Genomic DNA, 15641 nt, shown 5'->3' on the forward strand with positions numbered 1-15641 from the left:
CAAAACTTTCATTTCTGCAAATTTGTTGGTTAGTTTAGGTGAACAATGACATCAAATGCACTATTTTTTGTCCGAGTAGGCCTACTTTCACATACGTTCTAAATTTGAGGGAGTAATTGGTGGTATGACACCTAAAAGTTTGTATTGATTATAAATAGGCATTTGAAAATAGGTGCTTCCAATTGATTCTGCCTATGATGAAGGTCCCTTTTGGACAGAAACAGGTCAGTCTATAAAACATCAACAGGCGATGTTATAAGCATATACTATATTTTTTGTGCTTCCACGTAAAAAGAAGAAGGATTTCTAAAGTGGTAGTAAATATAGTGTAGCAACCAACTAAAAATGTTTCATTTCTAATTTATTCATGATTCAACAATTGACAACAGTATATAAATGTAATGTATCACACAATATAGCTTATGTTACATCAGATATTCCTTGAGTAGTAATAAGCATCCTTTCTTTGTAACTATCCATTGCAGTTTTGAGCTTTTCATAAAAAAACAGAACTTTTCATAAAAAAACAAGATTTTGAACAATGCATTAATAAAAACTCTGCACTTTAATCAGACATGGTTTCTGTTATTTAAGATTGACATGATTTTTAGTACATGTACCACTTTATCAGTTGTGAGCAAACTGAGTTTAAAATGTCTTGTATAAAAAGCTAATACTATGAAATATTTTGTGAACATGAAACTGCTCAATAAAACGTACCCATCAAATGTCGTGTGATGTTATCCCAATATGCTGTTCCTATTCAATTTATGTATATTCTGCTTTATGTGACCTAATTCGCCTTTGCAGAATCTAAAGGACTATGGGTAATTTTACTGCTCGTACACCAAAACTAAAAAAATGTTACATCATTTGTTGAATTTCCTATGTTTGGTATGTTTTAAACCAATCACAACATTTTGGTGTACAATTGTGTTTTTATTACCCATATTGCATTAGATTTTAAAAAGGGAAAATTGCAACTTCATCTTATAAAATTAAAACAAAGTAAATTCATTCATAAAACAACTTGGTACCAACTTTATCCTCTTCACATGTAAAAGTTAAGATATACAACAGTTTAAAAGAAACTGTAAAATATCATTGTTTTTTTCAATTTAATTTTGTTGGGTCTGTTAGTACTATTTTCTTGGTGGATCTTCATTAAGGAATTCATTCTATAATTTTTACATTCATAAATTCATAAAAATCAAGTTTGGTTTGTTCTAATAAATCTCTCTCGAAAAACTGGCCACAAATAGCACTAACAACAAATATTTGTACAGATAAATCAGTTATGATGAGGCACTATCACAAAATTAAAAGCATAACTTAATAATACTGGCGTTAGTAACTTCATGTGTTACTGTCTTAATGGCAGGACAAAACTTAGGACAAATTATATCACAACATTCTGATGTATTGTCATGTATGAAAATTATTTACAAAGCAATATTATCAGGTTTGAGTTTACTACCAGTTAATTGGTGCCATCAATTAAGAAACTAAATACCCTGATAAATACCAACTGTAACCTTATTGGGTAGATGTAAACCACATTGATAGTTTAAATATTGGAATATATAAAAAAAAAAAATATTTGAGATAATTTTTTCTCAAGTTTTTCAAAAATAAATTTTTCTTTTTAAAATTTTACATCAAGGTTCCAAATATTACTTTTGATGGGCATTTCCCACTAATCATAGCACATAATTTTTTTGTTCAACTACAAGATATAACCTCCAAATATTCTGCTAATCCTTATTTTACTGATATTGAAAAATGCAATTGCAAAATGGTATCATTGTGATGAAACTTTACATGTACATCATACTTCTGTTAAAAAACATTATGAAATTTACAAGAAAGGATTAAATTTATTAACTAATCATTGATTCCATCATGAATATCAGATCCATAAGCTCACTATAAAAAAAACAAGAAAACAAATTGTTCACCATAAAACTTAAATAATTTAAAAGTCATCCATATCGTCAATAATTTCTCCATCCGATTCCATACTATCAATATCCTCCGATTCGTCACTAACATCTGGCGTGTCCACATCACCGATCATTTCTCCCGTCAATGCAACACGAGCATAATCGTCAGTGTCTATAGATTTACAGAAATGTATGGCATATTTAAGTTTTTCTTGTAGCACTGATTTACACGAGTATCTTGGCATTTTTAATAAGAAGAAGCATGTATAACTTTCTGGCAAGAAATGGTCTGGTGGACTGTACTTGTCTAATACCTGCAATGTATACATTAAAACTGTCATATGGTGAAAATTTTGTTGACAATCACAATTTAAAATCAAAGTAGTTTAACTAAAACACTAATGTGAAAGTTAATTATATTTGTAGTGGTGTCTTTGCTTTGATTTCCTATGTCTCTACTGCCTGAATATGTTTCAATATTCATTTCACAGCTTTTGCAATATCAGTATTCTAATTTTAAAATGCCTTGTTTGCAAAGTCAGGGCGCAGAATCTTTTGTTTTTTCTCTATCTATTTATCGACAAAAAAATATGTTTTGTATCTGATGGGATTTTTTTCCAATTTTCATTTCCTTTTTTATATTTGCATAATTAATAAAAGCCTAATTATATACCTGAAGTACAAAACCTCTGCCTCTAAAATCCTTGGAAGTCTTGTACGTCCCAAAGCAAATATATATAATTAGTCTGCTCAAATTAGCAAGCCAGGCAAATAACACACTGGAGCTTAATGCAGACATTTACAGATGATCAAAGTTGAAAAATAGACTTTTTCAATCAAATATTGTTTTATATAAGATTCTACATTTTATTTTCATAATTAATAAAAGCCTAATAATATACCTGAAGTACAAAATCTCTGCCTCTAAAATCTGCAATAGTCCTTGGAAGTCTTGTACGTCCCCAAACAAATCTAAGGAATAAGGACCTTTCATTGTTTGAGAGCTCCTCCATCACTTCCCAGAACCACTGTATTAATGGCGCTGTTGCTTCTATTCCTTTATATGTAGCTACAGACTTGAGCAAATTCAATGGAATGTCAGGACTGCCACACACCTATAAAATTAGAATGACACATTATATTATAAATTTGGTTTGTTTGAAGTGATTTTTTGGATTTTCCTTTTTCAGTAATACTCAAAATACAAATTTAAAAGCCAAATACTTCTAAATATCATTAGAGCTATAATGGATCCTAAAAAAAATAGCAAATATCATTTAAAGTCAACTTTGCCTGAGGGATAACCATAAAATAGAAATGTATTCACATTTTCATTTCCATATATACCTGATATTTATAGATTTTTTTTATGTGATATGGTAACGGATAACAGATGTTATGATGATTTTTTTTTTTAACTATGCTGTACAAGTTGAATCAATTCTGTCAGTTTTACACTGAAATGTAATAATTAAGAACCTTGAGTAGCAGTTATTAAGATACTCACCATAGTTTCTAATTCTAACCCTGTAAACAGTGACAGTAATGGTACAGGGACTACCTTAGCCATACCTTCTCTAACCCACTTCACCTGCTCATCAAACTCATGTAATCTGAAATCACAAATATATTTATTAAAATAAGTCTGTTTTTTGTTTGGGTTGTTGTCTAATTGACATATTCACCATTTCCATTCTCAATTTTACCATCAAAGGTTATAACCAGAATTTATTTTGTTAAAAAGATGAGGCATTATCAATATGCTTTGTATGATAAACAGCCTCGATTTGAGACAAAGAAGATATTATAACAACATTTTATCTATATTTTTAGGCAAACGTATTATTGTGACAGCTGATCAATGAAACATGGTAGGGGGTAGCAACATACTAATTTGGGAACAGATGTCTGTCTGGGGTTTAAACCCCTCTCTCATTCATTTATTGAAATTTACCTATAATTCATTGCAAGTCTGATATATTCAGCCTTATTCTCTGGTGATATTCTGGAATACTTAGAACTAAGATGGATTTCCTGTCCAGAAGCACTTGGAATACTAAATGGCATTTCAGCTGATCGCAAACTTGCATCATCCATTTCTTTTATAAACATCAGACCTAAAATTAAATATATCATTAATAGATTGAAATAATTGCTTGAATAGATGCCTTCTTTCAAAATTCACTTTTAAGATTTCATTTGTTAAAATTCAACTATATCATTAGGAAATCTTTTTTTACACTATCTTGCCTGTGGCAAGCCATTTATGGCCTATATCTCACTGAAAATTACATTTATTGGATAAATAGAGATAAACAATTGAATATTTATATATTTTAATAATGATCTTCACAGAGTTACCTACCTGGAATAAAATCTTTGTCTGCCTCTGATAGATCATTTATAGTAAGTACAGGCATTCCTGCTAATTGTTTCCATACAGGTTCAGCTATATTTAGACTAAGGGGACTTCCACTTCTAATAGCTATACCAAACAACATTCCTGAAAATACATTGACCATTATTTTTCTGTTATACGAATGTATATAGTATAGAAAAAAAGATGCGGTATGATTGTAAATGAGACAACTCTTTTCAAGAATCCAAATGACACAGAAATAAACAACTATAGTTCACTGTACGACCTTTGGTAAAAGTCCCACTATATGAAGTTAAATTATATAAACAGTTTCTACAGAAATTCTTAGATAATCTTTAGAATCAATGGTATATGAATAGCGTATACAAGTTTGAAAAAAAACCAACCAATTACAGCTCGGTAAACGTCATAAGAAATATGTAGAAATGAGTATTCATCAAAGTGTTACTGTTAACTATTGTACCAGGAATGTTGATCCATGATGCTCAAGTATTGTCCTGAACATATACAAAATATTTTCCACTAAACATAACGTAGACAGTAATCAATCAATCAAACATAATGAGACCTGAAGTCACAGTATTATTTACTAAGAAATTATCACTTAAATGTACCATGAACTTACTTTATATGAAGGGAAGCTGAGTAATGCAGAGTCTTACATCAGAAACTATTGCATTCCTATACTGACAAATTTTCACTCAACATCATGAAAAGTAAAATTTTATAGAATATGAGTTGCTCCTGACTCCCCTCTGCCATAAGGTGTGACCAGTGGTGGATCCAGAATTTTCCCGCTCCAGTCATGCTTCAGTGATTCCCTATATAATCAACCATTTTTTTCCAAGAAAAGGGGGGCCTGGGCCCCCTGAAAAACCCTATCAATCCGCCTCTGGTGACTATGAATAGCTAGCACACAATAATAAAAGTCTTACCCAGAAACCTGAACATATTGATATGTTGATGTCCCTTTAACATTGGGTTGAGTAGATAACAGTCTCTATTTGCTCCCGACTCCCCTCGACCATTAGGTGTGACTATGAGTAGGTTGAGAGATCCATTCTGTAACTCATCACACATCTCAGCTATAGACTCGCTGTATCCTCCACCACAGTCATCAACGCTCTCTCCTACATAACAACATGTATAATATTTCATTTTTTGACAATTGGATGCATCCTGGGCATTTTTTTTATAAGCATACACCAATAATTAGTCATTGGATAAATAAGTCATTAACAATGAAATTTCAACCAATGATGTCACAATATTTCAATTTTGGGTATGAACAAAGGAACTGCAATTGACAACATATAAAAAATATTCTTATAATATACAAGTGCCGCTACTTGTTTAAATTGCTTATCTCTTTGTTTATTTTTAACTTCTAATAATATGTGCACACACAAGAAAGCCCCTTTATTATGTGAAAAGTTATCAAAACCTACTAAATATTCTGTTATTTCTTGGCTATTCATAATGTTTTCATAAAAAGAAATATGGATAGCAAACTGTATAAAATCAGCATTTTCTTTATTTTGTGAAATAAACATACACTATGACAACATTAATTATTCCTCACATTGAAAATCTTGTCTTATATAAATTATATATAGATTGATTGTATGTCGTTATACTATGTGCAAATTTGGAAGTAGTTCTTTCAAACTGTACTTTCATGGGACAAAAATAGTCCTAATTGACTCTCCTTGATTTTAATGGAAAATAACTAAATGTATGACACTTACCCACAAATTTGACTTTCCATACCCTATGTGGTAACATGAGACTATCAGCATTAAACACAGCTTGTTTAGCAGCTAACTGTCCAAACACGGACTTAGAACCATCAGGGCCTGCTAACCCACCTTTACCTCTAGCACGTTTCACCTGGAACAATGAAATCAATTTAATATAAAATGTATATGATCGCATATCCCAAAAGATTTCTAATTCAGATATCATGTCCCTTATCCAAAATAAAAAATACATGGTTTTATTAACAGTAAAAAGTGTGTCAGTGTGTACCAATCAATAAATTTCATACAATAAATGTAATTACTAATAGATTATGATTGACTTGTTTTATAGGCTTATGCATTCTGGCCAATACTTTTTCTGATGGTTAAAAATGTGCTGGACAATGGATTTTCCTCCAATGGCATTTTTATGTTCATTTAAATATACAAGCAAATAAATTACCTGCACTCCTTTAGATTTTAAAATGACCAATTCATGAGACCATACCAGCTTGCAATGACATGTATATTAAATATTCTTGACAAATACTACTAACCTGAATTCTGTTTAATTCCACTACTGGTCCATGCTGTTTGTCTCGGACCATTGTAGCTTGCACAACTTTCCTAAAAGCAGTTTCTTTAGCAGACGACACTAAAATGCCTCTCAGTTTATTCAAGCCAGTGGTATTCTCCTCCAGATATTCTGGTTCTGGTTTATCCTGAAGGTCAAACATTGGAATGGAAGGACAAAACAGATCAGAGAAATGATGAAGCAATACTAATCGATTACGTAGGACAATAATTGATATATTCTGTAGTTGGTTGTATTCCATTGGGATCAATGTTGGAATTTTGCCAGCATTTACTGGCTTGTTCGTTGACCAGGCTAAACTATGAGCAGATCCACATGCTACTCTGTTTATCTTCTTGCCTATAAAATAAAATATCAAACAATCTCCCTAACTGTTTTCAATTCTGGTCCTATTGAGTCACACATTCAAGCTCCTTACACTTTAGATTTCTTAACCTTTGTCAAAAGAACCGTATCTTAAACCATTAAATTCACAGGCACTAAAAATTAATTCATCTCTTTTTACCAGTAAGTTTTCACTGCCCTAAGTCATTTTAAGGAGGCTTGAGGGTATAAAAATTTCATTACAAATTTTATTTATTACTTTATTAGTTGTTACTTTATCATAAAGTACAAAAATCATTCAAATAAATCAATTCGTTTTGGCCCCAGATGACTTTTAAAATGTATGTGTCATTGAAAAAAGCTCCAAATTATCACCCTTAGGTGCAAAATTGCCATTTTTTGGTATTAAAATTGAAATATCTTTTTTAAATCATCAGTGACCTATATTTTTTATTATTATTTTCAAATAAGCTGTACTTAAACTAAACTATTGTAAAATTTGTTCATGTGACACAAATGTGACTAATGAAATAACCATAAGCTGTCTTGTATAGAAAATCTAGTAGAATTTCGATTTTAATAATTTCAAAACAAGTTGTTATGAGTGACGTTTGCCACTGCTAACTTATTGTATGCAAATTATGCCAAATAATCAATATGATTCTCTGAAATGCAATTTCACTTAATTGTGTTAAAACTGAAATATTGTATCCAAATTCATAGGTGCATTTCCAAAACATATAAAAGATAGAATACCTGTTAATGCAGCCACCAATCTAGGTCTCTGTATAGCATTTGTTGTGCCATCTCCTACCTGGCCTTCATCATTGTCACCCCAAGTGTACACCTCACCTGTTATTGTTACAAAAACATGTTATGTCTATAAATGTGTAAATAAAATGAAAATGTCATGTGTATAGTCCCAAAAATGATGAAATAAACATATAAATTCATGAAAACAACTGACCACATTTTGAGATGACATGTATAAAATACTGTTATTTTCATATTAGCAGACAATCTAAATTATCAGACTCTGGATTCACAGTGCAAAGTACATACTGTACATATTGTAATATTTTACTTAGATTTTGCCAGATATGAAACTAAACTTTTTTTCATATTACAAACAAGAAAATGCAAACATTTTTGCACTAAGCCCCTTCTTATAATCCAAAGTATTGGAAAACAGAAAACAGGTGTCTGAGAGATCTGAAAAGAAATGATAACCATTTATCACTTAAAAAGCTGCAAACCTAAGACCTTCATTAAAACCCATTGAATATTTCGATTAAAAACTGCTGTTTTAACATTATCCCTCTGTATTATTACCTGCATCAGTGCATGCTACACAGTGTAGAGATCCACAGGCTATATCTATCACCTTCTTCCCCTGTAATGCTGATACACGTCTAGGTCGTCTTACATGATCATCTGTACCATGTCCTAATCTGTGGTAGTCTCCCTTGCCCCTAAAATATACAAATATACAGTTTCAAAATAATAAAGATATTAAATAACTCCAATACCCTATACAAATCATCTTTTTTTTTACAATTGTTTCTCTCAACTTAAACCAAAATTTTATAACATCTTATTCATCATTTTTCTGGTTGATTACCTTGATTGCCAAACAAAAAAATATAAATTTGAAATTAAAAATGTTTACCCAAATTAACTATGTTGATAGTACTTACCATGTATACACAGCACCTCCTCTGGTTAATGCTACCGAGAACTGAGACCCACACTCTACTTTGCTAACACCTTGTCCATAAAGTGCATCTATCTTCATTGGTATCTTACAACCATCACTACCACCTCGACCTAAGATAAAAGAAATCAATAAGTCTTGCTTGTGTATTTTAAAGAAAATTTCATAGTATTTTACGAAACTAGGAATCAAAATTACTCTATGTTAAACTACATACATGTATATTTATCTAAGTTAAACTACATGTATATTTATCTTGCCTAATCCTACTTTGGTACGTTTTATTTACAAAGCAAATAAATACACCCTAAGGTTGACTACAGAGAATATATATAGAACAAGTTTATGGTAGCATGTCCCTATTTAATACTTGTTATGTTAATTACCTAATTTTCCATAATCTCCATCACCCCATGACCACACATTATCATCATCTGTAATACACAGGGTTTGAGCATCACCACTTCCACATGCCACATCAATTACCCTGTATCCTTTCAGGGCCTCTACCAACTTCGGTTTTGATTGGTCCTCGCTGTCCCCATGACCAAGTCTGCCATAACGACCTTTGCCCCATGTATACAGCTCCCCATTGGCTGTTATACAAGCACTGTGTGCACCTCCTGCTGCAATGTCATTCACTTCTTTTCCTCTCAGAGATTCAATAACTCTTGGTCTATCACATGTACTAGAAAATTAATAAAACAAGTAAAAATTTGGACTACCAACAAATGTGGGTATGTCACACATTTTTTTTAAAATAAAGCAAAAACGAGTGCCAAGCATGGTTTGACTAGTATGTAAATATTGTAAAATTGTATGATTATTGGGATAAAGAAAAATTTCAATTTTATGCATATTTTGTGTACCATTCCATTGATGTGTGATGGCCAATTCGCAGGTAAACTGCAATGGTACAAAATTGTAAGTGACCTTGAAATTCCTATTATCAAAGATTACTCCTGAAGAGTACTAATACTCACCACCTATTTCCATGACCAAGTTTCCCATCTTCTCCCTCTCCCCATGAGTAAACTTCTCCATCAGCTGACAAAGCCAGACAATGTTTTCCACCAGAGTTAACAGCTAACTTCTTTATAAACACATGTTGTATTGATTCTAATAATGTAGGATGAGCTACAGAATCTGTTCCACCTATACCAAGTCGACCTATAGCTCCATATCCTGTAGCATACACCTAAAATATACAAGTCATATATCAGATCTAATAAGTTTAAATTAATCCATTTTTTAGAATGATCTAAAATCATATTTAACTGATGCAATATTCCATAATACAGTCACAGTACCCATTTTTTTTTTTTATTCAAAATTTCTCCCAGTTTTACCATTTTGATATGTGCATAAATAAACAAATTATAGCTTGCTGTTCGGTGTGAGCCAAGGCTCTGTGTTGTAGACCTTACTTTGACCTATAATGGTTTACTTTATAAATTGTCATTTGGATGGAGAGTTGCACTCATACCACATCTTCTTATATTGATCAACAATATTTTTTGGTATTCTTAAGAAATATGAACGGGACATTTTTATTACCTTGCCATCAGCAGTAACAGCAAACAATGTTTGTTCTCCACCAATCATCTGTACAGGTCGAAGGGTAGCTAATGCTTCACAACCTACTGGTAGTTTGACCTTTGCCCCTTCAACTCCACCTAGCTGACCTCTGTGATTATGACCCCATCCCCAGATTTGTCCACTGCCACCCCATGATAAGGTCCAGTCTTCTGGTTTCCTGTAATTAATATCAGAACATTGTCAATTAAAAACTCTCAAGCAAAAACTTTATTTTAAATAAATAGTATTTCACTACTTTTGTGAGGCATTTAATTTTTCAAATATCCTGCCTTGTGTTTATTATCAAGACCTTTTATTTTATCATTTAAATTACAATTTGGTAATCATTCCTAAGACAGTAGATCTTATATTACAAATATCACCAGTATTGAGAACACTCATAACACATATTTATTCTTACCAAGAAGCAGTTCTCAACATAACACTCTCTATGGCTGAATATGTGTGAATTAAAACATACTTTTATGTTTTCAACCTATCTATATAATAACCTTTATATAAGATAAACAAAATCAAATGTATGTATCTTGTGATACCAAGTATAAAATGATATTTTTTTCCTTGAAAACAACCCTTGTCTAGCCAGTAAAATATTTTAAGATCAAGTGTAAACAAACCTATTGAGCCATATTAACAATTGTTCATCTTGTTCTATTTTGAATATTTGATGGTCTTCATGTTTTCTGGTCATTTCTTCCCCATCAGCTGCCAAGTCTTGTATCTTCTTCCGAACTTCATCAGCGAATGGTACAGGCAATTGTGTTCTATGGACTATTGAGATGGCAACTCTAGCAGCCATACAATATCGTCTGAACCATGTCCATTTGTGAGCCTCTGTACAACAAGGTAGTGTATCTAATCCCAAATCACAAGCTAATGCTACAAGCACCTGTCAAATTCAATTATAAAATTAAAAATATACAAATACAAAATAGTGTGTTGTCTCAAATTGTTGAAAACCAAGTTTGTATGTGTTTTTGATTAAGCTGTCACATATTTAAATTCAAAAAGAGACTCATGTAGAGTGTAAGTTAACGTAAAATAACTTAATTTTAACAAATACATCAATTACAATCAATGTTCTCCTTTCTAAAATGTAGATGTAAGTTAAAATATAAATTATCAAGTAATTAACTATTCCAATTCAAATAATTCCTTGTTTGAACATTTAAAATTTGGACTGTTTTTTTATGTTACCTTAAAGAATGGACTATGCATTAAATGTTTTCCACTTCTGGCAATAGGGTCCTCGTATTCATATTGTCTCTGTAAAGCTTCTGGTAAACCCTGAACTAGTGAATGTACTGCAGTGCCATTCAAAGCCTAAAAATGTTTATTTTATTAAGTTTGTGCATCCAAAGTAAAATATCAATTCATAATATTTACATTTGTAGACAAGAATCATGTAAGTGGCTGTCATTTGTTATATGTAACTGTCCTTTTTTTTGCATCATTGTTTTTTGTTTTGATGACAAGTCTTTGATAGTCTCTATCAAATTTATTCACAATTCTTTAAACTCAAGGCTACTAAAAGCTTGACATATTTCTAGTGTTAAAGAAAGTATGCTGACATCTTTTGATGTCTTTTAGCTTTGTCTCATCCACATATATTTTAAATTACACAAAATTCTGTCAAATCCAACCTTCCTTAAATCAAAAACCTGTTAACATTACCCCTTACACAAACCAGACCCCAGGAAAAAATAAAAATTCTTTAAACAGTTAAACATTTCTAAAACTGTTGTAATGCATATTTTTAGTAATTTCTCAAAATAAAAAAAAACATATACATTGTATTATTAAAACAAAGCTAAGTTATGAAAAACTTTGATAAAGACTGGTTTTTCTCTAATACAATTTTCATGGTATTTATAATTTGTGTGAATTTCCTAATATCTATCTAAACTGAGAATTTTATACCCAATAAAATTACTAGTTCTACATTGATGTAGAATTTTGATAAAATCAAATGACAATTAATTAACATTTGATTCTAAAGAAATGAATAATTTACCATTGATTTAGATCATATCTGATACCTTTACAACAGCTGTAATTTGATACTGTGACTTAGATTTTAATAATGATGATTTAGAATTTTAATATTAATCAAATGACCATTTTTCATTAACTGACATTTTAAATACCAATAGATAAATATTTTACCATTGATTTAGAATATATATCTGATACTTTTACAACACCTGTTGACCAATTATTCATAAAAAAAAACCCATTGAATACCAATAAACAAATAATTTTGCAATTATTTAAAATTTTATCTGATATGTTTTTAACAGCTGTACATTGATCATGTTGATTTTAATAAGATAATCATCATATCTATTTCACATACATTTCATTATATAATAAATAATCGTTACTTCTAATTATTCCATAAGCAAGTGGTGAATAGGCACTTGTTGTGAACAGCTGATACCCTCAGCCTCTAAATCAATTTATTGGAAAGACTTGATATTATAGGATTAAACACATTTTTTCTAGAGGTTATTGATGTGTAAACCGGGGCGATTAACTCACAAACTGAATAAAAGTCCGAACAATCCTTATAATTCTTAAGCCAAATAACAGCTATTTTTAATTAACATTTTTTTGTGTAAACGCTACTATAATGACCATCAAATACACAATTGACATGTTGTGACTAAGGAGTTGGCCACCATATTGACTTTCTAAAATCCATAAATGTTCAAAAGTGCAATGTAATCTAAAACAAGAGGCTGTCACAACGACAGCAAACCGGATTTATTAATATTTATTTGTGTCCTGGCAATATCACAAGAACCATTACTGATGAATGGTGAAAGTGAAAATCGTCAATATCAAATTTGGCCTCCATTTTGTCATCAGTATCAACATATTAAAATTTGAAATCTTAGATTGAATGGTTCATGAGTAAATGCAACAACGTGAATGGAAACACCATTTTACAATCTTTCAAGAACCATAACGCCTGAACGGTAAAAGTCAAAATCGTCATTATTGAACTTGACCTCTATTTTGTCATCAGTAACAACATATAAAAATTTCAAAAGCTTTGGTTGAATGGTTCATGATAAAATGCACGGACACGACTGGAAACACCATTTTTCAATCTTTCAAGAACCATAACTCCTGAACGGTAAAGGTCAAAATCGTCATTATTGAACTTGACTTCTATTTTGTCATCAGTTACAACATATTAAAATTTGGGAAGCTTTGGTAGAACAGTTCATGCATAAATGCACGGACACAACTGGAAACTCCATTTTTCAATCTTTCAAAAACCATAACTCCTGAACGGTAAAAGTCAAAATCGTCATTATTTAACTTGACCTCCATTTTGTCATCAGTAACAACATATTAAAATTTGGGAAGCTTTGGTAGAACAGTTCATGCGTAAATGCACGGACACGACTGAAAACTCCATTTTTCAATCTTTCAAGAACCATAACTCCTGAACGGTAAAAGTCAAAATCGCCATTATTGAACTTGACCTTCATTTAGTTGTCAGTAACAACATATTAAAATTTTAAAAGCTTTGGCCGAACAGTTCATGAGTTAATGCACGGACAACATTTGATTGCCGCCCGCCCGACCGCCCGGCCGCCCGCCGAGCATCCCCAAATCAATAACCGACATTTTTGTCACAAACCTCCAAACCTTCACATTAATGAGATATTATCCGAATTTGAAGCGTTCAAGTAACGAAATAATCTTTCCAATGAAAGTTTCCATTCGTATGACGTTGTGTTTTGCCATGATGTAAATTTGCCAAATTATTCATGAATTTTTGCGGAATTTTATTTTAATTTAAATTTTACACATTTTCGAAGCTTTAGTGCATTTTTTTTGTTTTTTGTTTTTTTGTTATTTATGCACTTGCGAATAGACACAACTGATGTGCATTTGTTTTTTAATCTCAATTTGGTGAAAATCCTGGGATCCCTGCAAGCTTGTGTATTGCGCATGAATAGATTATGAATGTAGTTTTGGAAACATGGTTTATCGAAGTATAAACTAAGAGAAAAATTCTAACTGACCAATCCAATTTAAGTATTTATAGATATGCAAATCATATAAGAATTATGCATTTATAGATCATTGGCAAAGATTTTTTTGCAGGTATTCTACTAAAGTTATATGGACTCCCTACAGATCAATAGAGGGTCAGTAAAATCTATAGGGGGGGATGCTGAAGACCTAATCTCCTATGGATTTTGCTCACCCTCTATGGTCTGTAGGGGTCAGTAATGAACCATATAACAAATTTATCGCACACAGCACTTTTCCTACTGCGTTTTGATGTAAAATAAACAATGAAACACAACATCAAGAGATGAAATCACTATTAATAGTAGACGTGTCGTCATGAACCTCATTTGAGATTTACTAATCACCTACAAATCCATAGGGGCGTAAAAACAATCACAGCGTCATAATTTACCAAAAGGTATAAATAGGTAACATGCTCTTTAGTGTAATATATACTTACATATGATTTCTGTGATGTGTCAGAGTCAGGTGTGTCAGAACTAGGACTAGATAATAAAGCATTTACATTTAGTGACTGATCTGAGGATTTAGCACTTATTAATGTCCTTAACTTCTGTAATGCCCACATTCTCTGTCCAGCACCTAACAATACAAAATAAAGTTAAAATTCATTGTCCAGCACCTGATAAAGTAAAAAATCATTGCCCAGCACCAAACAAAACAAAATAAAATTACATTTTCCTGTAATTGCTAACATCATCTTCATTTGAACTTTCGTAATTAGTTGTATCATTGGCAATCATACTACACCTCCTTATTAAAATTAATATTAATTATCTCTTTTCACATCTATCTTTTAACTAAAATTTATTCTAAGTTATAAATACTAAAATGTTTATGACTAGGAGATATTTATTTTTCAATTATTTTTTTAACAGTTAGATCACAGTTATATATCTAGTTGTTTTGTTATTCTGAAAACAAAGTTTTTCTGCACTTTTCAAAACAATGAGTGAAATATCTCTCTTGAAAAAAATGCATCTTTATATTAAAGTTTATTACATGTATATTTATACACTTTTATTAAGGTTCAAAATAGCACCATCATAATTTGAATATAGAAATTGTTCATTTTACTCATTTTTTTTTCATGTAGATCAAATATATCTCAAAATTTTAAGATAATGAAACCTTATACTAGTAGAAATAAGCTTGATTTTAAGATAGGTTGTCTTGTACTTTTATACAAATTAGTTAAGTTGTAAAATCTTATTCCTCATTTAATTTGTAAAATCTCATTCCTTACTATATAATATTAAAATATTGTCACATATATATAAAAGTGAATTAC

General features: G+C 31.1%; 1 protein-coding gene across 1 annotated transcript in view; it reads right to left on the reverse strand.

Annotated features, from left to right (window-relative positions):
* Positions 1 to 343: 343 nt before the first annotated feature.
* The window catches only part of LOC143085453 (E3 ubiquitin-protein ligase HERC2-like), a 154300-nt gene continuing 139002 nt past the window's right edge, over positions 344 to 15641 (reverse strand). The window contains exons 64-80 of the mRNA XM_076261800.1: positions 14790 to 14932; positions 11492 to 11617; positions 10912 to 11183; positions 10253 to 10451; positions 9679 to 9893; positions 9082 to 9383; positions 8679 to 8808; positions 8314 to 8453; positions 7738 to 7833; positions 6620 to 6996; positions 6072 to 6213; positions 5259 to 5453; positions 4309 to 4446; positions 3898 to 4060; positions 3451 to 3556; positions 2846 to 3058; positions 344 to 2257 (exon numbers count right to left, since the gene is read on the reverse strand). Of these exons, the coding sequence (XP_076117915.1) occupies positions 1976 to 2257; positions 2846 to 3058; positions 3451 to 3556; positions 3898 to 4060; positions 4309 to 4446; positions 5259 to 5453; positions 6072 to 6213; positions 6620 to 6996; positions 7738 to 7833; positions 8314 to 8453; positions 8679 to 8808; positions 9082 to 9383; positions 9679 to 9893; positions 10253 to 10451; positions 10912 to 11183; positions 11492 to 11617; positions 14790 to 14932 (3239 nt within the window). The 3' untranslated portion in view covers positions 344 to 1975. The remainder of the gene's footprint in view (positions 2258 to 2845; positions 3059 to 3450; positions 3557 to 3897; positions 4061 to 4308; positions 4447 to 5258; positions 5454 to 6071; positions 6214 to 6619; positions 6997 to 7737; positions 7834 to 8313; positions 8454 to 8678; positions 8809 to 9081; positions 9384 to 9678; positions 9894 to 10252; positions 10452 to 10911; positions 11184 to 11491; positions 11618 to 14789; positions 14933 to 15641) is intronic.

Source organism: Mytilus galloprovincialis, chromosome 8 (genome assembly GCF_965363235.1).
Source record: "Mytilus galloprovincialis chromosome 8, xbMytGall1.hap1.1, whole genome shotgun sequence".
NCBI classification, from domain to species: domain Eukaryota; kingdom Metazoa; phylum Mollusca; class Bivalvia; order Mytilida; family Mytilidae; genus Mytilus; species Mytilus galloprovincialis.